Here is a 23045-nt window from a genome sequence, read left to right as displayed (position 1 = left end):
ATAGAGAGCTAGAAACATTGATGAGAGAGAGTCACCGATCAGCTGCCTCCTGCACACCCCCTACCGGGGATATGCCCGCAACCAAGGTACATGCCCTTGACCAGAATCGAACCCGGGTCCCTTCAGTCCCCAAGCCGACGCTCTATCCATTGAGCCAAACTGGTCTCGGCTGCATATTAGCCTTTTATTATATAGGATATACACTGAGTGGCCAGATTATTATATGTTCAGAGGTCATAATAATCTGGCCACTCAGTGTAAGTGTTTCTGGCAGTCCTTAGTGAGAACACGCTCTTCAGAAAAGCTACACCGTGGCGAGAAGACCCCCACCAAGGTGCACACACACATGTACTTTGTGGATGGTGGAGAGGACTCCAGACCTTCACCACACTTCCTTGTTCACTTGTCTCCTTTGGCCAGGATGACTCCATCATTTGCACTGTCTCTTAGCTCCTTACTCCTTGTTTGGCGCCATCTTGGGCTCCAGTCTTGGTTATTCTGAGATTTGCACCATGAATTCACCAACCCTCTCCTTCTCTTTCTTCTTTTCAGTCTCCTGGTGTTATTAGAGAGATTTTGTGTCTCAGGGGCGTCTGAGTTCATCAACATTCCATTGCAACTGTTTCTTTTATTTTTTTTCTTTATTTTTTTGTTAATCCTCACCAAAGAATATTTTTTCCATTATTTTTTAGAGAGAGTAGAAGGATGGAAGGGGGGAGAGAGAGAGAGAGAGACATCAATGTAGAGACACATTGTTTAGTTACCTCCCACATGTACCCTGACCAGGGATCGAACAGGGAATCAAACCTGTGACCCTTTGGTGTGTGGGCCAACGCTCTAACCACTGATCCACACCAGCCAGGGCTGATTGCAACTGTTTCTTATCCGGTGTGTATGCAGTGGTTCTTTTTTTTTTTTTTTAAAAAAAAAAAAATATATATATATATATATATATATATATATATATATATATATATATATATATATGTGTGTGTGTGTGTGTGTGTATATATATATATATATATATATATATATATATATATATAATTTTTTACAGAGAGGAAGGGAGAGGGATAGAGAACTAGAAACATCAATGACAGAGAGAGAATCATTGACCAGCTGCCTCCTGCACATCCCCCACCAGGGATGCGCCCACAGCTAATGTACATGCCCTTGACCGGAATTGAACCTGGGACCCCTTAGTCCGCAGGCCGATGCTCTATCCACCGAGCCAAACCAGTTTCGGCTGCAGTAGTTCTTTATCAGGAAAGTGGTCAGTTCTATGAGCAAAGGACAGTAGGATATATGAGGTAGGCAAGTTCAGGGAGAAGTTTAAGGGGAGGATCCAGTAAGTCTCTTACCTCATAAGGAGCCAGGAAGGCTATTGGAAAAGCAAAAGAGTTGCCCTAGGTTGAAGGTTAACATACTCAGAAGAGAAAAGATTCCTCTACTTTTTTTGTCTGCTGAAATTCAGCTTACAGCTAATTCCAATGGAATTCTTTGAGCATGACTATGAGGTCTATATAGGAATCCAACATTCTCCACCCCATGAGTCAACAGAGCATAAGAATGGGAATAGAAACAGGTGTTCCTCAGGCCAGGCTGCCAAAGAAAACTTACCCAAGCAAGACGAAAGTGATTCTCTCACTGAGAGCGGAGTGCCAACAAGAATGCTGAGAGAGAGAGAGAGAGAGAGAGAGAGAGAGAGAGAGAGAGAGAGAGAGAGAGAGAAGAAAAACAGTGAAAGAATGAAGTCATTTGGAGGGAAAGGCAGAAAAGAAGAAAAGGGTTATACAAGGAGTTACACAAGGGAATTACAGTCCAGTTCTGGCTTATGAAATAAGCTTGAGTGCTGAAAAAATAATTGCAGTAACTGGAGAATAATATCAGTGTTCTGAACTTGGTTTTAAACACAAACATACCTAGCTTTTTTTATTTTTTTATTATTTCTTTTGTAGATGTGGGAGTGGTTCTTTTCCCCTTCACTATTTCCATTGCCCTTCAGATTTGAAAATGACTCTCTCAAGTAGAACAAAATTAGTTTCTCCCATTTTCTGGGAAAGTGCTTGTCCTAGCTCTTCCCTCTGGATCTGTTGAATAAGTTAGTACTTGAGGAATGATAGCCACAGGTGACTACTCTGGCATCAATAAATAATTGAGTATTGTAGTCAGGGTTCTTCTCATAGACTTGTGATCTCCTCTTCAGGGATCAACTGAAGTCCAGCCCTCTCACTTTACATATGAGGAATTGGGCATGGAAAGATGAAACGATTTCCCCAAAACCACAGAGCTAGTCTGTGGCACAGGGAGGCCTGGAACTTCAAGGTCATGTGTCTACTAAGCTAAGCTGTCATGCTTGAATGCAAATGCATCGAAATAGCAGCAGCCCCCCTATCTGAAAGCTTCCCGAGGCCAGGAGGTAGTATCTCCAGTTCACACATCAAAACCTTTTTTTAAAAATAATTTTTTCATTGATTTCAGAGAAGAAGGAGAGGGAAAGAAAGAGAAACAGAAATGATGAAAGAAAGTCATTGATGTGCAGACTGGATTGGTTCAGTGGACAGAGCATTGGCCTTCGGACTGAAGGGTCCCAGGTTCGATTCCGATCAAGGGCATGTGCCTTGGTTGCGGTCACATCCCCAGTGGGAGGTGTGCAGGAGGCAGCTGATGGATGTTTCTCTCCCATCGATGTTTCTGGCTCTCTATCCTTCTCCCTTCCTCTCTGTAAAAAATCAATAATATATATATATATTTTAAAAAGTCATTGATCGGCTGCCTCCTGCACACCCTATACTGGGGATGGAGCTCACAACCCGGGCATGTGCCCTGACTGGGAATTAAACCATGACCTCCTGGTTTATAGATCGACACTCAACCACCGAGGCACACTGGCCAGCTCTTAAGCATTCTTTTAAAAATATATATATATATGTTATTGATTTTTTTTTTTTTTACAGAGAGGAAGGGAGAGGAATAGAAAGAGAGTCAGAAACATCGATGGGAGAGAAACATCATCATCTGCCTCCTGCACACCTCCCACCGGGGATGTGCCCGCAACCAAGGTACATGCCCTTGATCGGAATCGAACCTGGGACCCGTCAGTTTGCAGGCTGATGCTCTATCCATTGAGCCAAACCGGTTAGGGCAATGTTAAGTAATCTTACAGAATCTATAAGCCTGCCCCAAAATAAGATTCATATAAGCTCTAGTTACTATTTATAGTAACTAACTAAATAAAAGCATGGAAGGAAGGAGAGAAAGCAAGAGAAGAAACTAGAAACAATCTAAATGATTCCACACGTAACATAAAATAAACTTTTGTAATATAATACTGAGTGTTAAAAGCTAGTTTCAGAAGTCCTCTTATAGCACACTACTCTTATTATGAAGTTCCTTTTTATTTATTTTTTTACTAATCCTCACCCGAGGATATTTTTTCATTGACTTTTTTAGAGAGAGTGGAAAGGAGGGGGAGAGACACACACAGAGAGAAACATCGATGTGTGAGAGACACATCAATTGTTTTCCTTCTTCATGTGACCCAGAGCCAGGGATCAAGCCTGCAACCGAGGCACGTGCCCTTGACCGGAATCGAACCCAGGACCCTTCAGGCCATGAAATTCCAACAATAGAAATGAAATAATCTAAGCATACATCTGAGAGATAAAATAAGTTTTTGTAAAAGCCAGAAAAGGGTAGTTTTTCCCATCATCTCACAAACAAGCGACTTGCACATGGTCTGCTTTGGGGGGAAAACCCCCAAACTAATCTCATATCTAAGATCCTAATGGTGACACTTTTAGCTTGAACACAGGACTCTGGGAAAATGAACGGAAGATCCCGTTTTAAGCATTGAAAGTGGGCGCTTTCACCAACAATCCGGTATTATATGTCATCCAGATGTGATCCAGGGGTCCTCCTGCTGCCAGGGACTGAGGTGAAGTGTCCTGCCCCGCTCCCATTCTCTTCTTTGGGTGTCCCCACCCCACCCTCAGATCCCACAGTCCATCACGGTCCTCAGCGGCCCCCAGGATGTCTGCGTGAACTGGGCTCTCCCAGTCACCTCTGCCACTGTTACAGAGTTCCCGAACAATCAAATAATGCAGGAGAGTTTGGAGAGATTCACTTTATTCACCGTACTGTGGGCTTAGAGAAAATGATTTCAAATTCTAAGCAATGCTATAAGCAGAGCTTCCCTTTTTATTAAAGAGCCAGCTCTATGTGCACTTAGTGGTTATCTTGATGCTGGCACTGAAAACAACACAGTTCTATCCAATTAAAAAATGCACCTGGCATGGCATTGAGATTATGGGCATATCTAGTCTCTGGCCTACAAGGTCATACAGCTTCATTTCTTCATCTTCATCATTATTCAAACAGGCTAAAGCAGGCTAGAAAGCAAAGTTATTTTAGAATTAGAGGCCATCTAAGGAAAATAGCAGAAAATTCCAAACAGCAGTTTTTTTACAAAATAGGGGTTTTCCTTCTCACCACCACTCTTCTTACAGCTGCTGCTGAAACAGACATCTCCTTCACCAGAATCCTCATGGAACAAATCACCCCAAAACAAGCATTTGCGAACGAAATGCCAGTTGCAAAATTGGTGGGGAGAGCGAAGACACAGGCAGTACAACCTCAGCCCTTTAAAACATTTTTTTTTAATTTTTCACTTACAGTTTGCATTCGATATTATTTTGTATTCATTTCAGCTGCACAGTGTTAGTGATTAGACGAGCATATACTTTCCAAAGTGTTTCCCTGATATTTCCAGTAGCCAACCAGCAACACACATAGTTATTATAATATTATTGACTACTAGAGGCCCGATGCATGAAGATTCATGCAAGAATGGGCCTTCCTTCTGCTGGCTGCCTGCACTGCCTTTGCTCCAGCCGGAACTGCCTTTCCACCTTTTCCCACTGCCTAGAGGCCCGGAGCAGCTGGGGCAGTACAGAATGCCTGTGTCGTTGCCATGGTGACAATGCAAGCATTCCACCTCATCCCTGGCTGCTCAGTGCCTATGTATGCAAATTAAACCATCATCTTTGTTGGGTTCATTTGAATACTCACTCCTGATTGGCTGGTGGGCATCGTGAAGGTATGGCCAATTTGCATCTTACTCTTTTATTAGTGTAGATATTCCCTATGCTATACTTTACTCATAGCCCTTCTTAAAGACCTGCCACCCTCCCACCCCCTCTGATTTTTCCTTCAGTCTACTCCCTCTCCCTGCCAAGATCAACAGGAAGAGGGGGCGGGGAGGTGACATATATATCTCTCCACAGTTCCAACCCTAAACTTGTATCTCCAAACCCACCAAGATGCTCTGCAACAAAAAGGAAGTTATAGGGCTAATTAGCAAATTGTTCTTCCTACCACACCTAAGACTATAGGCAAATACTTAACAGGATTTTTTCTGTTTAGTATGGGGAAAGTCTCGCTCTTCAACAGCACCCATTCAAAACCTCCTTCCAAGTTATGGTGAGATGAAAAGTGAGGCGATACTATATCACTCCTTGCCAGTCATGTGTTTGTCAACTTGGCATCAAGGACTTGGAGGAGGTAGTTTATTTATTTAAAAATATTTTTTATTTCAGAGAGGAAGGGAGAGGGAGAGAGATTGAAACATCAATGATGAGGGAGAATCATTGATCATCTGCCTACTACATGCCCCACACTCGGGATCAAGCCCACAATCCAGGCATGTGCCCTGACTGGGAATTGAACTATGACCTCCTAGTTCAAAGGTCAACAGTGAAACACTGAGCCACATCGGCTGGGCGAGTTTTAATTTTTCTAATGGGGCTTGTCTGTGGGAAGCAATTTCAATTTTACAGGACACGTCTCCTTCCATTTTGTTGTTGTTGTTGTTGTTGTTCTTACTTCTTCTGCTTGTTTAGGTTTTCAAGTCATGGCAGAGTGAGAAGTCTTGGCAACTGAATAACACCCTCAGCAATTATCCAGTGTCGGATTTACTGGCTCTCCCATACTTCAGTGGCGGATTTTGGGCAAGTTACGTAACATTTTTGAGCCTCAGTTTTCTCATCTGTAAATGGGTTACTCATGTGTGCTTTGCAGGATGACTGCACCTAACACAGCCCTGGCACAAAGAAGCCCAGCAGCCAATGTCAGGTACCTTTTCCATATACACTGAGTGGCCAGATTATTATGATCTCTGAGCGCATAATCATCTGGCCACTCAGTGGATATCTTATATAATAAAAGGCCAATATGCAAGTAGTCCCCTCTACCAGGAGTTTGATCAGCAGGCAGGCCAGCCAACCACTCATGTCCCCTCCCCCTGGCCAAGCTGGCTGGACCCCACCCATGCACGAATTCATGCACTGGGCCTCTAGTACAATGGCCAGATTATTATGTGTTCAGAGATCATAATAATCTGGCCACTCAGTGTAAAGAGGAGTATAAGATATACCCTGCAATATATTGAGTTCAGCACCATCCAGTAGAGATCTAATGTGAGCCCCAAATGTGAGCCCCAGATGTAACTTCACATTTTCTGGAAGTTACACAAGAAAGAGTTAAAAGAACCAGCTGAAACTCAACAAGAATAAACTCTGTCTTTTGTGTAGTCACAACTGCAAAGCTACTTTGGCCCACCCCTGTATTTGACTTACCCAACATATCAAAATGTTATCATTTCAACATGTAATTGATATCAAAATTATTAATGAGTTTGTGTTCTTTTTTTTTCCATACTAAGTCTTTGAAATCTAGCATGAATTTTACACGTGTAACATGTCTTAGTGGGGGCTGCACATTTCAAGTGCTCATAAGCCCCATGTGGCCAGTGCAGTATTAGCACTACGAATGGGATTGAATCTCTTTAAATTTTGAGGTCTGGCCTTTTAAATTCTATATATTTTAGCACACATTTTAAAATGTGGAAGTGCTTGGCCTAGTCATGTTCCTCCTACACATTTTTTTTTGTTTTGTTACTCCTCACTGAAGGATATTTTTTCCATTGATTTTAGAGAGAGTGAGAAATGGGGGAGGGAGAAGGGGGAGAGAGAAACATGACTTGAGAGAGACACATCAATTGGTTGCCCCCTGCACATGCTCCAACTGGGGCAGGGAACCTGCAACCCAGGTACATGCCTTTGACAGGAATGGAGCCTGCAACCCTTGGGTTTGCTGACCAATGCTCTAACCACTGAGCATGCTGGACAGGGCAGTCCTGTTCCTTTAATATCACTAATTTATACTTGTCTCATACATAAGATAGAGCATGGGACTGATTATTCTAGAGCAGGAATCCCTAATCTCTTTGTGGGGGATGGCTGTTTTTTTTTCTTTTTAAAATCTTTATTGTTGAAAGTATTACATATGTCCCTGTTTTCCCCCTTCTAGCCCACCCCAGCCTCCACCCCAGGCCTTCACCACCCTATTGTCTGTCTCCATGGGTTAAGCCTCTATGCATACAGGTTCTTTGGTTGATCTCTTCCCACCCACCCATCCCCATCTTTTCTCTGAAGTTCATCAGGCTGTTTCATGCTTCTGTCTCTGGATCTATTTGGTTCATCAGTTTATTTGGTTCATTAGATTCCACATATGAGTGAGATCATGCGCTACTTGTCTTTCTCTGACTGGCTTATTTCACATAGCATATAATATGGCTGTTTTATTTTCCTCAAAACTTTTCTTACCCTTTGAGACACCATGGAGGGACCTGAGGAGTATCATACTAAGTGGGGTGGTAAGGAGGCTGCGCCTTGTCAAACAGCTTGGATGGATGATGGCGGTCCTAGACTAGTGCTTCCCAGAGGATAGGTGGCACCTTAGATGTCAGAGTCCACTGCAAATCATGGCTATGCTCGGTTTGTTATGGGCACTAAGTAAATATTAATAGAATTGATAAGATCGTGTTTTGGATAAAAACAGAAGAGCAGGAGACTCTGACAAGGCTCTGTATAATTAACCTTTATCAAAGGAGAATTGAAGAAGGCCATTCGTGTTATCTAACCTTGGTTCATATTTTTGGAATTTGCTCCCACCTAGGGATTTCAAGGATTTCCTACATGTCAATCTAACCAGCATATCACTCAAAGCACACGTTAGTGTTTCCTGTGTTGTTGGCATTTTGCTCAGTTTCCTTCCAGACTTTTTTCTATAAAGTTTTTGTGATCTCTTCATAGCTGAGCTCAAATTGAATACACAATTTTGTATCTAACTTTTACCAACTTATAATGTTTGCATTTGGCATGCTATTATATTGATTTCATATTATATATGTATTTTTTATTAATTTCAGAAAGGAGAGGGAGAGAGAGAGAGAGAGAGAGAGAGAGAGAGAGAGAGAGAGAGAGAGAAACATCAATGATGGGAATCATTGATTGACTGCCTCCTGCATGTCCCAAACTGGGGATAGAGCCCACAAACCACCATATACCCTGAACAGGAATTGAACTGTGCCCTCCTAATTCATAGGTCAACACACAACCACTGAGCCACGCTGACTGGGCTCATGTAATATATGTTTAATAACAGTATAATGGTCCATTGAGTGCACATGCCATGATTTATGTAACCATTCTCCATTTTTATTTCCCTTATTCTGGATATGATAGGATGCAGGAGGCAGCTGATCGATGTTTCTAGCTCTCTATCCCTCTCCCTTCCTCTCTGTAAAAAAAAAAAAAATCAATAAAAAATATATTAAAAAAAGAAAGGAGAGAGAGAGGGAGAGAGAGGGAGATAGAGAGAGAAAGAGAGAGAGGGAGAGAGAGAGAGGGAGAGAGAGAGAGAAAGAGAGAGAGAGAGAGAGAGAGAGAGAGAGAGAGAGAGAGAGAGAGAGAGAGATATTATTCCAGAAGCTTCCTCTGAATAGCAAGCAGGTTTCTTTCACAGACGACCCCAGGAAATGTCTCCTCCTTTCCCATCGTCCTAAATTGGTTCACAAGCCCATCCCTGCACCAAGAGCCACAGCCAGTGGTCAGAATTAAGCTCATTAGTCTTTCGATTGAGACAACTATCTTATTACTACAAGTAGCGCGGGCTGTTTCCTCCCCAAAGCACAAATGCACTGCATGGGGAAGTAAACATAGTTACCAATGGAAGAGGAATACAGATGACTAAAATGTCTCCTTCACCTTCCAACTTCCGTTTTCAGCCCTAGAAACCAAAACACCCACCTACACAAACACAGCTAATGCAATCCCCAAGGCACAGCTTCCTGGCCCACACCCAAAGACCCCCTCCGTTGTTTTGAAGGTGAGGGAAGATCAGTTACCCCTTCCTTTGCCCCTCGAAGAGAAGCAAAAACAAGTCACAGATTTACTTTTTTAATTAATGATCCTGCTATACAATCTCTGTACTTAAATTTTTTTTCCTGACTTCCTTTGGGGAGAAAGGGTTACTAGGACTGAAAATGCTCCTTAATTACAAGCGAAAGGACCTGTGTGAATGGACTTCAAGAGGATCTGCACCATTAAAATACCATATTTTCCGGCGTATAAGACGACCCCTTAATTTTACAGTTAAAACATAGGTTTGGGCCTATATTCGCTGTATAAGACTACCCCCCACTTTCAAGGCAACACCAGTTCTTTTTTTAATAGACCGCCTCTCTGACTCTGGCCAATCTGAGCAGGCTTTTTACAAGAACACAGTGTAGCTTCGGGTACAGAACATGTATAATTTGCATGCATAAAAAAGCCTGCTTGGATTGGCTGAGTTAGAGAGGCGGTCTATTAAAAAAGAACTGGTGTTGCCTCGGAAGTGGGGGGTAGTCTTATACAGCGAATATAGGCCTAAACCTATGTTTTAACTGTAAAATTAGGGGGTCGTCTTATACGCCGGAAAATACGGTAGTTTGTCCCCAAAAATCAAGAATCTAGGCACTTGGAAGAATAGAGATACTGCTTCAAATCATACACATATTTGATTAAAGATAAATTTAGCAAGACTTTATTGAGTAACCCTCACTTCTCTAGTTCACTCCTCTTCACACTCTCAAAGCCTACTTTTAAAATTAAAAAATGGCTGGTGAACGAAACTTGGACACAATGGAAATCACCTTTCATAGGTAAATGAATAAACAAACTATGGTATAGCGAGACCATAGCATGTTATTCAGACCTACAAATAAATAAACTCTCCAGCCACAAAAACACTTGGAAGGATCTTTAGTGTTCTTTGCAAAGCGAAAGAAGCCAAATGGAAAAGGCTACATTTTGTATCCTCTCAACTATAAGATTTTTGGAAAAAGCAAAACTATGCAGGCAGTAAAAAGATCAGTGACTGCCAGGGTTTGGGAGGAGAGATATATAGACAGAGCACGGAGGACAATTTAGGGCAGTGAAACTATCCTGTATGATACCATTTTGGTGAATATATATCATAATACATTTTCCCAAACCCATATAATGTGCAACACCAGGAGTGCATGTTAAGTATGGGTTTTGGTTGCTAATGATGTATCAATGTGGTTCAATGATTGTAACAAATGTGCCACTCAGGTGCAAGATGCTGATGGTGGGGAGTTGGTGTGCATGGGGGTGAGGGAGTATGCAAGAACTCCCTGTCCTTTCGGCTCAGTTTCGCTGCCTATCTAAAATTCTTCTAAACAATTAAGTCTATGTTTAAAAGTGCAGGCTGCTATGATGATAGAATTGAGGGTCAGGAGACCAGGATTCAAACCCAGACTGTCCTTTACAAGCTGTGTAATCTTGAATTATTTTAACTTTTCTGTATCTTAGGTCAGCGTTTTTCAACTGCTGTTCCGCGGCACACTAGTGTGCCACGAGATGTTGCCTGGTGTGCCGTAGGTGCAGACAAGACAAGAATTTTATAATTTTTCACTATTTTGTTTACTTAATATTTCATAATAAAGTAATTATAAAATACTTTCTTTGTGTTTATTTGATTCCTATTCAGGAGAATTACTTTATATATAGTCAATATAGGCACAGAGTTAAATTTTTTAACATTTTCTAATGGTGGTGTGCCTCGTGATTTTTTTCATGAAACAAGTGTGCCTTTGCCCAAAAAAGGTTGAAAAACACTGTCTTAGGTCACTCCTCTGTAACATGAGGGTAATATGAATCCATCAGATTTACTATGAAGAGATAACATAGGTACTTTCACAGAGCACACAGTAGTTGCTCAAAAAATGTTGGTTGAGCTGAAACCGGTTTGGCTCAGTGGTAGAGCGTCAGTCTGCGGACTGAAGGGTCCCGGGTTCTATTCCGGTCAAGGGCATGTACACTGGTTGCGGGCACATCCCCGGTAGGGGGTGTGCAGGAGGCAGCTGGTCGATGTTTCTCTCATCGACGTTTCTAGCTCTCTGTCTCTCTCCCTTCCTCTCTGTAAAAAATCAATAAAATATATTTTAAAAAAATGTTGGTTGAGGGTGAAGATGGAAGGAGGAGGAAAAGACAGGGAAACCAGGATTTCATCAAATCAAATGATGTTGGAGGGAATCAGTGGTGATTCCCGCCCCCCCCCCCACTGTGTTCCACTCCACTTTGGATTTGGGCTTTTGGTGTCATCAAATTATGCATTAATAAAGTTTCCATTATTGCTTGGATTACTCAGAACACTACCCTTGCCTTTGTTCTCCATTGAACGCTGATGGGAAGGAATGCAATTTGGGGTAGGTTTTGTTATTGTTGCTGGTTTTCTTTTATTTTTTTTTCTTAAAAAAATTTTTTTTTATTGATTTCAGAGAGGAAGGGAGAGGGAGAGGGAGAGGGAGATAGAAACATCAATGACGAGAGAGAATTATCAATCGGGTGCTTTCTGCACACCCCACACTGGGGATTGAGCCTGCAACCCAGGCTTATGCCCTGACCCGGAATTGGACTATGACCTCCTGGTTCATAGGTTGACGCTCAACCTCTGAGCAACACCAGCTGGGCAGTGGCTGATTTTCATTTATCTAATAAATATTTACTAGTATTGTGAATCCAAATAAATAGTGACTGGTACTTAATGCTGGACACTGGATAGGAAGCAGTGAATAAGCCAGACTTGGGCCTAGTGGTCCCAGAGCTTATGCCCAGTGCTGAAGATTGGCATTAATTGAATTATGCAAGAGTGTTTTGAGGGTTACAGTAGGAAGCACAGAGAACTAGGAAACCATATAGCAAAGGGGAACAAATCACCTTTATGGTCAGGGAAGGCCTCCCTTGATGTCAAAATGCTGAGTATGCTGAGGTCTGAGGAATTAACTAGAAGGAATAGGGGACTGGATTAGAGTGCATAGAGCAGGACAGCAGTTCTCATTCTTGAATATGCATCAGAATGAGTGAACTGTTACTGCATATGAAATCAGCCAACGACAAATATTCAGTCAACAAACTGGGGGCGTTTTTGTGGGTCAAGAGTCCAGGAGCCACTTAGCTGAGTGCCTGTGGCTCAGAGTCTCTCAGGAGGTTATAGTCGAGGTGCAGGGCAGGGGAGGGTTCTGCTTTTAAAGTAAGGTGACCAGACGTCCCGCTTTTGGCGGGACAGTCCCGATTTTTAACAATTTGGTGGGACGTAGGACAAATTGTTAAAAATCGGGACCGTTCCGCCAAAAGCGGGACGTTTGGTCACCTTATTTTAGGAACTGCTTCCAAACTCAATCTTTTTTTTTTTTTTTTAATTCAAATTCAAAAGCACTTGTGAGCATTTAATGACCTTCCCTCCATGTAGCTTCAAGCTACCAGGACACAGGCCCTGCCAGCACCCCTAATGTCCTCCTCAGCTCTCCTGCTGGGGAACTTGGCCTTCACCATGACATGCTGGCTTGGGGAGACTTCCTTACTCCCCCAGAACTTGGTAGTAGCCCGACCTCACCACGTCAGTGACAGGAGCAGCCCCAGTCTTGTTTTTTGGCAGCATTTACACGTGTCTGCTCACTGACCAAGGTCCACAGTTTATCAAGGTTGACAGTTGGACAGAAGCTCTGGTTCCTCTTTAAGTGGTAATGCTTCACACCAGCTTTCCCAAAGAAACCTGGGTGATTTTTGTGGAAGTTGAACTTGCGATAACGCAAGCCACCAGCATTACCTCAGCTTCCCCGGTGCTTCCTGTGCTTGTGATGCAGCCATGGTTGTGACTCACGTGCCCCGGAAGTTTCTGGGTCTTTCTCGGTCTGGATGGCTTATTGGTGGCCAAGATGCAAGAGTCCAAGCTCACTTCTGTGGGCCTCTCCACGGGGCTGCTTTGCAACATGGCCCATGGCTTCTGAGACAGAGAGAAAAAAAGAGAATATGAACCTTAAGATGGAAGCCATAGTCTTTTTAAAAATTCACCTTATCTGTTATTATTATTATTATTATTATTAATATATTTTATTGATTTTTTTACAGAGAGGAAGAGAGGGATAGAGAGTTAGAAACAGCGATGAGAAAGAATCATCGATTAGCTGCCTTTTGCACACCTCCCACTGGGGATGTGACTGCAACCAAGGTACATGCCCTTGACTGGAATCAAACATGGGACCTTTCAGTCCTCAGGCTGATGCTCCATTCATTGAGCCAAACCAGTTTCGGCATCACTTTATTTTTTAGAATATATTTTATTGATTTCAGAGAGGAAGGGAGAGGGAGAGAGAGATAGAAACATCAATGATGAGAGGGAATCATTGACCGGCTGCCTCCTGCATGCCTCTTACTGGGGATGGAGCCCCCAACCAGGGCATGTGCCCTTGACTGGAATTGATGGGTCCACAGGCTGATGCTCTATCCACTGAGCAAAACCAGCTGGGCTGTTCATTTTATTATTAGTTTTGTAATCCATGTCCTTTAAATGTTCAATAGTTATTCTATGGTTATAACATTTTTATTGCTATCATATTTTTTCATTATATTATCTGAATATAATTTACTTTACAGTTTGTCATCAAAAGGTACTGATTTCCCCAGTTTTATTGAGATATAATTGACATATACCATTGTATACGTTTAAGGTGTACAACATGATGATTTGATATATGTATACTAGTATATTGTGAAATGATTACTGCAATGGATTTAGTTAATATCCATTGGTTGATATAGTTATAAATATTTTTCCTTTGTGATAAGAACTTTCAAGATCTGCTTTCTTAGCAACTTTCAAACTTTTCAGTTATAAGATAAATAAGTTCTGGGGATGTAATGTACAACATAACTATAAACAACAATACCATATTGTATAGTTGACTTTATTTTCTAGAACAGTTTCAGATTTACAGCAAAATTGAGAAGATAATACATGAGTTCCCATTCTTACATTAGCTTGGTACATTTGTTATAATTATTCAGGAACAAATGTTGATACATTATTATTAAACAAATTTGGTCCCAAGTGCATCCTTTATTCAGAATTCTTAGTTTTTTACAGAATGTCCTTATATCTTTTCCAGAATCCCATCCATAATAGCACCTTATATTTCACCACCATGTCTCCTTAGGCTTCTCTTGGCTGTGACAGTTTCCTTGTTTTGAATGACCTTGATGGTTTTGAGGAATTACTGGTCATGTACACTGAGTGGCCATGTTATTATGATCTCTGAATGCATAATAATCTGGCCACTCAGTGGATATCCTATATAATAAAAGGCTAATATGCAAATTGTCCCCTCAACCAGGAGTTTGACCAGCAGGCAGGCCAGCCAACCACCCATGACCCCTCCCCCTTGCCAGGCTGGCCAGACTTCACCCATGCACGAATTCATGCACTGGGCCTCTAATACACACACACACACACACACACACACACACACACACACTGAGTGTCTATATATATATATATATATATATATATATATATATATATATGTTATAACCATAGAATAACTACTGAACATTTAAAGGGCACATATTACAAAACTAATAATAATAAAGTGAACAACTCTAGCCAGTTTGGCTCAATGGATAGAGCATCGGCCTGCGGACCCATCGATTCCAATCGAGGGCACATGCTCCATCCCCAATAGGGGGTGTGCAGGAGGCAGCCAGTCAATGATTCTTTCTCATTGATATATATATATATATATATATATATATATATATATATAGAGAGAGAGAGAGAGAGAGAGAGAGAGAGAGAGGTCAGATTATTATGTGTTCAGATATTATAATAATCTGGCACCCAGTGTATTTTGTAGGGCTGAAGTTGCTTTATAAGCTACTCTTTGAAGTGAGGTCTCATCACTCTAGCTATCCTCCGTTCACGAAAAGCAAGTACTACTAAGTCTCTTGAGGAGAAGAATATAAAAGAATTTGTGGCTATATCTTTAAAACCCCCATAGCTTGCCAGATACCACCCTGGAGTTTCTGATTCAGTAGGTCTGAGACGGGGGTCCAAGAATTTGCTTTCTAACAAGTTCCCAGGTGACACTCCTGCTGTTGGTCCAGGGATCTTGCTTTAAAAGCCACTGGAAGTGGGGCCCCTGGGCAAGACCTTGGTGTGTGCAGGAATCAAAAGAAGTTCATCAAGATCTATTTATTTCTCTCAGTACCTTTCTCTTATAACTACAACTCTCACTGAAAGCAACCCACTAATTTAGCGTCTGGATATTGCCAATTTACACCAAACTATTAGCTAAAAATATATGTGTTGCTTTGTAAAACAGGTACAACAATATCTTGTGTTTATATTAGATATGATTTATTTCATTTGATTGTCACAAATGCCAGGGAGAGAAATCAGGTATCTTCATCTGATATAAGAGGTAACTGGGACACCGAAAGTCTAAGTGACTCGCTTAAGGTCTCACAGCTACTTAATGATAAGACCAAGCTTGGGCCGGGACCGCTTTGACTCAATGGATAGAGCGTTGGCTTGGGGACTGAAGGGTCCCGGGTTCGATTCCAGTCAAGGGGATGTACCTTGGTTGCGGGCACATCCCCAGTAGGGGGTGTGCAAGAGGCAGCTGATGGATGTTTCTCTCTCATCGATGTTTCTAACTCTCTATCCCTCTCCCTTCCTCTCTGTACAAAATCAATAAAATATATTAAAAAAAAAAAAGAATGCAAATAATCCTTTAAAAAAAAAAAAAAAAAAAAAAAGACCAAGCTTGGGTCTGGGTCATTTGAGCACAATTTCTATTATAATTATTCCCAACTTCTAAGATTTGCCACCTTTTGAACAATCAATAAAACTACCCACATGACAGTCTAGGTCACATGTGTCAAACACAAGGCCCGCGGGCCAAATCCAGCCCGCCAGGCCTTGCAATGTGGCCCGCACCGCGCTGTCATCACTGCACTCCGCTGTCAGTTTATGACATTGTCAGTTTATGACTGTTCAGTAAACCATTCGGCCCGCGATTTAGGCTGGATTTTAGATTTTGGCCCCTTCTCTGATTGAGTTCGACACCCCTAGTCTAGGTCATTAAATCAACAGAGTCCACATATTTAAAGTGGCATTTTGTGTAGTGGAAAAGGAAGGAGTGAAACAAGTGATTTTGAAGTTCAGAAACATCAACAGCATTTGCAGCTTAAGTTGGAAAAGCCTTCCCCTTTACCAATATTCAAATTCTTCCTGCTCACTGACTCCCACAATAGTCAACAAGTATACGCTGCCTACAGGTAGCATCTAAGAAAGTTACTGGAGGAACCACATGCCCAGGGCCTGCTCACACGCACCAACAGGATTGCTTAGCTCTGCTAGCAAAGCTCCTGGCTCAGTGGTTGAGCGTCCACCTGTGAACTAAGAAGTCACGGTTCGATTCCCAGTCAGGGCGCATGCCGGGTTTGTAGGCTCCATCTCCAGTGTGGGGCCTGCAGGAGGCAGCCAATCAATGATTCTCTCTCATCATTGACATTTCTATTTCTCTCTCCATTTTCCTTCCTTTCTAAAATAAATAAAAATATATTTAAAAAATAAAGAGGTTAGTATTTCTCTTTCAGGCTCTGGTTTGAATGGAAAGACCTCGTAGTCCATATACCACACCACCAACAAGATGTCTTGAAAATCTTGAAGTGGAGAAGACCATTGAATATCTTTGAGTGTATGGATTAGAATTGAATGCATAAATCCCAATTCGAGGCACAGAAGCTAAGTAGCTACACACCAATAATTCTATTCAGTGAGAAAAACAGTCTAATCAGACCAAAGGAGTGATTTCTAGCTCCTTTTTTTTTAGCATTCCTTAGAAAATATCCAGCCTTTAATTTTAATTGATGTTTACACGTTGCCAAAAAATAAAATAAGGCTTGGTGCAAATGGTTAAAGTAAGCAGTACTTCATATATTCACATTAGGACGTAACGATTTCATATACTGAACCCTGAGTTCAAGTTCACTCTTCTGTAGACAAAGAATACCCAATACACAGTGTAAGCATCCACTTCTGTCCCAAAGTAGTGGTGCTACTGATGGGGAAGCTGTCCTGTGGTGGTGGTGGTGATGAGGGTGTAAGAAAGGTAGTGCCAATGACCTTAAATTTGATCCTTTCAACCCTAGTGGAGGCGGGGGCATGAAGCAGAGAGCCAGTGACCTTATAATTAATCCTGCCCAAATGGTATTAGGGGGAGTGGACAGGGGGCAGAGTGGGGAGGCACAAAACAGAGTGCCAGTGACCTTAAATTTGATACCATCCAATGGTGGTGATGGTGACAGTGACTTAATTAACTTGTCTAAAAGTGTTGGCCCCATGGGGGCAGGGGGGGAGGTGGTTGGGGAGCAGGAGCCGCGGGCCACCCAGCAGAGCCTATGACTTAACAATCCCCTCTAAAGGTGTTCGCAAGAGTGGGGGTGGGAGGGATGGAAGGGGCGGGGCTCGAGGGGGGGGGCACGAAACAATGGGTCAGTGACATTTCAGCGAATCCTGTCCAATCGCGAGGGGCGGGAACGAAGCAGAGCCAGTGAGTTCACATTTGATTCTGCCCAAAGGTGGTGGTGGTGGTGATAATGGAGGGCATGAAACAGCTACTGTAGGTAAGCGGCAAACAGAACCTGAGCGTCCAAGTGTGGCGATGTAAGGAACACTTAGAATCGCGAAGGCCAGCCTCCAGGGAAGGCCTCCCGGAAGAGGTACCTTCGCTCGAGAGAGGCCTGGAGCGGCGTGGAGGATCGGATTCCCGACGTGGGCCCAGGCCTTCTCCTAATCCTCCTGCACCTCCGCCACCTTTCGGCCACTGAGGCCCCAGTTGGGGGCGGGACGTGCGGGAGCAGCTCTCGCCAACTCGGCGGAGACGCGGGAGCGAGGGAGGGACTGGCGCCCCGCCACCTAAGAAAGCGAAGGCGGTAGAGGCCAATCAGCGGCCACCGCGCTCCTCTAGCCCCGCCCCTCCGCTCCCCTCCGGCGCCGCGTACGTGCGGCGGCCGACTCCGCCCCCTGTGGGCGGGGCCTGGGGAAGCCGCGGGCGGTGCGCCGTAACCGAGAGCGGTTGGTGCTGCTGCTGCCGTTGCTGAGGTAGCTGCATCCCCGCGCCCAGGCCGAGGCGGAGGCTTCGCGCTTGGCGAACGTGACCGGTCGGCATCTCTCGGCTGCCCCGGCCCCTCCGGCCGCCTGAGTGTCTCGGCTGCTGTGTGCGCTGCCCCGGCGAGGATGCGGCTGTTCCGGTGGCTGCTGAAGCAGCCGGTGCCCAAGCAGATCGAGCGCTATTCCCGCTTCTCCCCGTCGCCGCTCTCCATCAAGCAGTTCCTGGACTTCGGTAAGTGCGGGGTCCCGAACTCCCAGGGTCGCCACCGTCCCCTCAGCCCCGGGGCGCGGGGCCTCTGTCTTCCGGGCCCTGTGTCGCCGCAGGTCTCCGCAGTCGAAGTCGTGGGAACCGCAGGCGGGGCTCCGGGATGCCCGGGGGCTCTCGCAGGGGCTCGGATTTCGGGGCTCGCAGGGACGAGGCCTGGTACACAGGTCGGGGGCCTACCCGTAGACACAGAACCTCATCCTGGGCGGGACTCCCTCCCCCCCAAACCTGCGTGTTTAGCTTCAAATCGACTTGGTACAGACCTCCCCGCCCTTAAAACTTCCCAGCGGAATGCGGATGGCTTTTGAAGTTTTTATTTTTAGATTCTTTTTGGGGGGGAAGGGGGTTGGGTAAGAGCTGTTTAGAAACACCTTGAGGTCGTCGAAGTTATGCAATGGCATTTTTTTTTTGTTTGTTTCTTTCCTGCCGTAAGACAGTGCTCGCGCCGGGCTCGAGCCGCAGGATTCGAACTATTGTCTTCTTCGTGTTTTCGTTCAACAGTTGAGAGGCCTGGGCTGCGCAGCCGCCCCGCCATAGGTGCTGGGGAAGGGGGGGCGCTTGGGGTGCTTCTCCTCAGAGCAGGGTCCCATACAACCCAGGCACCTTTGGTTGCGCCTCAACTTTTGTGTCTCACCCCCCACCTCCCCCGTCGGTTGGGCGGTGGGCGGTTTGCACCGGTTGAGGTGGGAGCCCAGAGGACCCGCCCCCCCCCCCCCCAGCGCCTGAGGCCTAGCTGAGGTGGGAATAGATTCCACCACCTTATGCTAATTGGATCGTGTTTCCCCGGAGTGCTGCCTTTTCAGTCGCTGAGCAAACACTCCTCTCATTGCTGAATGCCTGGGGGAGGGGGTTGGTGGTGGTTGTGAAATACCTGAAAGGAAGCCCGCAGGACTAACCCAGGCATCCGAATGGAACTCTGGCATCCTCGAAGGCGGAGAAAATGGAGCAGCGCAGATGTTCTAAGCTCCCAAGGGGAAAGATTCATTATTCACATTTGTTCATTTCATAAATTGTATGTAAACATCTAGGGATGATATCATCAAAACTGAAGTGTGGAGTAGGTGGAATCCCAAATGTACAAAATGTGATGTCCATGCTTACGATGGAATAGGAAAGAGGAATTAGGGTAAAGTTGCAATAACATGAAATTTTAAGAAACCAATTTTCAGCCCCGGCCAGTTTGGCTCAGTGGATAGAGCATCCGCCTGCGGACTGAGGGGTCCCAGGTTCGATTCTAATCAGGGGCATGTGCCTTGGTTGGGGGCAAATCCCCAGTGGGAGGTGTGCAGGAGGCAGTTGATCATGTTTCTCTCTCATGGATGTTTCTAACTCTCTGTCCCTCTTCCTTCCTCTCTGTAAAAAAATCAATAATAAAATATATTTAAAAAAAGAAACCAATTTTCAGAGAATGATGAGGAAAATTAAAGTTCAATGAGGTGTTGACTGTTGGATCTTAAAACTTCACTCCCCACAACTTTCCAGTAGTTTTACTCTACCATATCTGGCCACTTGTGCAAATTTTAGAGGTTTGCACTTCTGACTTCAGAGTTTAGAAAGGAAACGTCACGGTTGCTAGAAACAGCATGTTTGCCATCTCTTAATTTATGGTTTCGAGGAGATTCTGAAGGTGGCAGCCTTCTGTTAGGGTAAACTGAACCAGGCTAATTCACAATAAAGAACGAAAGGAACCCCCAAACTCCCAGTTTCTCCTTTTCCCCTCAAAGTTGAATCAAGCTCTAATAGATTGGTGAAATTTTGCTTGATTTATTTCCAGAGCAGCTAGTATCTACCCTTGCTTGGCAAGGATGGTATTTGAGTAGAAAAACCACAGAGGGGGATAGTGCTAGTATGGAAAACCCATGGGGCCAGTATCTGGAAATTAATATCCCAGTTCTTGCTCTGCCACTGACTCAAGAGTGTGGCCTTGGCTAAGGGACTGAACCTCATTGGGGTTCATTTTCCTCATGAATAACATGTGTGGATTATACCAGGTAATCTCTAAAGCACAGCTTCAAAACTCCGTGATTGTAATTTCCCAGGATGAGGGACGAGCTTTTGAAAAGAAAATTACCTAGCCTTTTAATGGACGGTTCACGTAAAGGCCTCTGACCTGTTTTGGGAGGGGTGGTGAGATATACTAATTTAGGATACTGGAAGAAGCCTAGTAATTGAAGTCTTTTCCTTATAAGGAATTTCTGAGAAGAGCCATACGGAATTGTACAGGAGTGGAATTTCTCAGAACCTAAAGCTTGTTTGTAATACCCAGAGATGAATTGGATGGCCGGCAGCTCACTTTAGATGATAAAAACTAGAAGAGAGTTGTCACACAAAAACCCATCTCAAAGAATACCTTCTCGCAGTTCTTCTAGCTCCTGAAAGAAGCTAGAAAGTCATAAAGCTAATTCCATTTTAGCAAGTGATAGGGGAGCTTTAGAATTTAGAATGGGTGCGGGGGTATTTTTAAGGTGAGGTGGGAGAAATAGAGGCTTTCTGTGTATGATTACAGAAGACTGCAGGGGAGGGCACCTCAAATGCTTCAGGGACTAGGAGGGAAGGGGCAAATGAATCAGGTAGGGGCAGACTCCCAGGTATATGCTGGCTCCAGAAGGGGCAGCTGATTGGCACCAGTTCAATATATAGAGGAAGGAAGAAGATTTCAGAGAGGACGGAAGAGGGACAGAGAGATAGAAACATCAACGGTGAGAGAGAATCATGGATGGGCTGCCTCCTGCATACCCTCACTGGGGACGCAGCCTGCAACTTGGGCGTGCTCCCTGACCAGGATTTAAACCGTGACCTCCTGGTTCCTAGGTCCATGCTCAACCCCTGAGCTATGCCGTTCCGGCAGTTCAATATATTTTTTAAAAATTTACAGGTCCAATGAAATAGATGGGACATGTTGACCCACACTGCCATTTTGTGAACTTTATGACCTTCTCCCTGGCTACTTGGCAAAGGGGACATAAATGTTTGACTAGAGTAACTGGACAGGGGCCAGAGAAAGGACGTACACAGAATGGTACGCACCAGTATTTGTTAGAACCATGTCAACAATACATTCTTGCTTCTGTGGCCACTGGAACTGCTTTATTATACCAATTCATTGTTTCAGAGTGAATGCTAGAACTGGTTGTTATTTCAGAAGCAATGCTTTTTAATTTTATTTATTTTTATTAAATTTATTGGGTTGACATTGGTTGAAGCCTATATGATCTTACTAAGCAGCGGTTTTATTTTTAAAGGAAAATCTTTGATGGGCTGCCTCCTGCACGCCCCACACTGGGGATCAAGCCCACAACCTGGTCATATGCCCTGACTGGGAACCGAACCGTGACCTCCCAGTTCATAGGTCGATATCAACCCCTGAGCCATGCCAGCTGGGCTCTTTGCCCATGAAAATGATAAGTTTCTCGAACTCAACTTTAACTTGAAATATGGCCTTCCATACAGCAAAGTGTGGGAAGAATAGCAAGTGGTCTAATGGATCAAGAGTTTATTTTTTTTATTTTTTATTTTTTTTAAATATATTTTACTGATTTTGTACAGAGAGGAAGGGAGAGAGATAGAGAATTAGAAACATTGATGAGAGAGAGTCATCGATCAGCTGCCTCTTGCACACCCCCTACTGGGGATATGCCCGCAACCAATGTACATGCCCTTGCCCGGAATCGAACCCGGGACCTTTCAGTCCCCAAGCCGACGCTCTATCCACTGAGCCAAACCGGTTTCGGCGGATCAAGAGTTTATAATGGCAATGGTGCATTCGAAAGGACAGGATTTTAAAAAATGAAATTTTCTTTGAGGTCTGAGATTACAGTCACGTGGTTCCAAATTCAAAAGGTGCAAAAGGACATAGAGAAGTCAGTTTTCCACGTTAGGCCGCTAACCTCCCTGTTTGTGCGCCAACAGCAGCTTATACTTTTGTTTGAACTTGTTTATTAAACTGAAACCTTACAGAGCTTCCCATAGTTGTATCAGCAGAATTTATTTTTTATGGCTTTGGAGAATTTATTTAGTTAGAGTGTGCTATATCATTCACTAGCCAATTCCTTGTTGAATGCTAGTAGGTTGTTTTGAATCGTTGCTATGACAACCTCCATACTACAATGAGTTATGGTGAGCATGTGGTGCATGTATGAGTGTGTATATATAGGACACATTCCTAAACATGGGATTACTACATCAAAGGACATGTGCACTGGAACTTTTGATAAACATTGTCAACCTGCCTTCCTTAGAGGTTGTCTGTTTTATCTTCACTAGAAGTTTGAGAGGTCCTATTTTCCTACACATTCACCACCTTGTTGTCACACTTTGGATAAGTGGAAAATGGTGTCTAGATAGCATTTTAGTTTAGCTTTTTATTATGGAAAATTTTAACTACATGCAGAAGTAGAAAGAATAGAGTGATGAATACCTGGGT

The 23045-nt window shown here is 43.7% G+C and overlaps 1 protein-coding gene and 1 pseudogene across 4 annotated transcripts in view; one reads left to right on the top strand and one right to left on the bottom strand.

Annotated features, from left to right (window-relative positions):
• Positions 1-12656: 12656 nt before the first annotated feature.
• LOC311614710 (large ribosomal subunit protein uL15-like) lies at positions 12657-13098 on the bottom strand (annotated as a pseudogene). Its single transcript has one exon. The product of its transcript is annotated as a large ribosomal subunit protein uL15-like (transcript).
• A 5181-nt stretch (positions 13099-18279) lies between these two features.
• The window catches only part of PDK3 (pyruvate dehydrogenase kinase 3), a 64501-nt gene continuing 59735 nt past the window's right edge, over positions 18280-23045 (top strand). Inside the window, exon 1 of one of the 3 annotated variants that reach the window (XM_084869683.1) lies at positions 18280-18589. In XM_084869683.1, the coding sequence (XP_084725809.1) occupies positions 18484-18589 (106 nt within the window). In that variant the 5' untranslated portion in view covers positions 18280-18483. The remainder of the gene's footprint in view (positions 18590-23045) is intronic. The other 2 variants (XM_084869681.1, XM_084869682.1) reach the window with 2 other exon arrangements.

Source organism: Pipistrellus hanaki, assembly GCF_964339955.1.
Source record: "Pipistrellus hanaki genome assembly, chromosome: X".
In the NCBI taxonomy this organism is placed as follows: Eukaryota; Metazoa; Chordata; class Mammalia; order Chiroptera; family Vespertilionidae; genus Pipistrellus; species Pipistrellus hanaki.
Note: the sequence above shows the minus strand (reverse complement) of the source record. Positions and strands in the feature narration are given on the sequence as shown.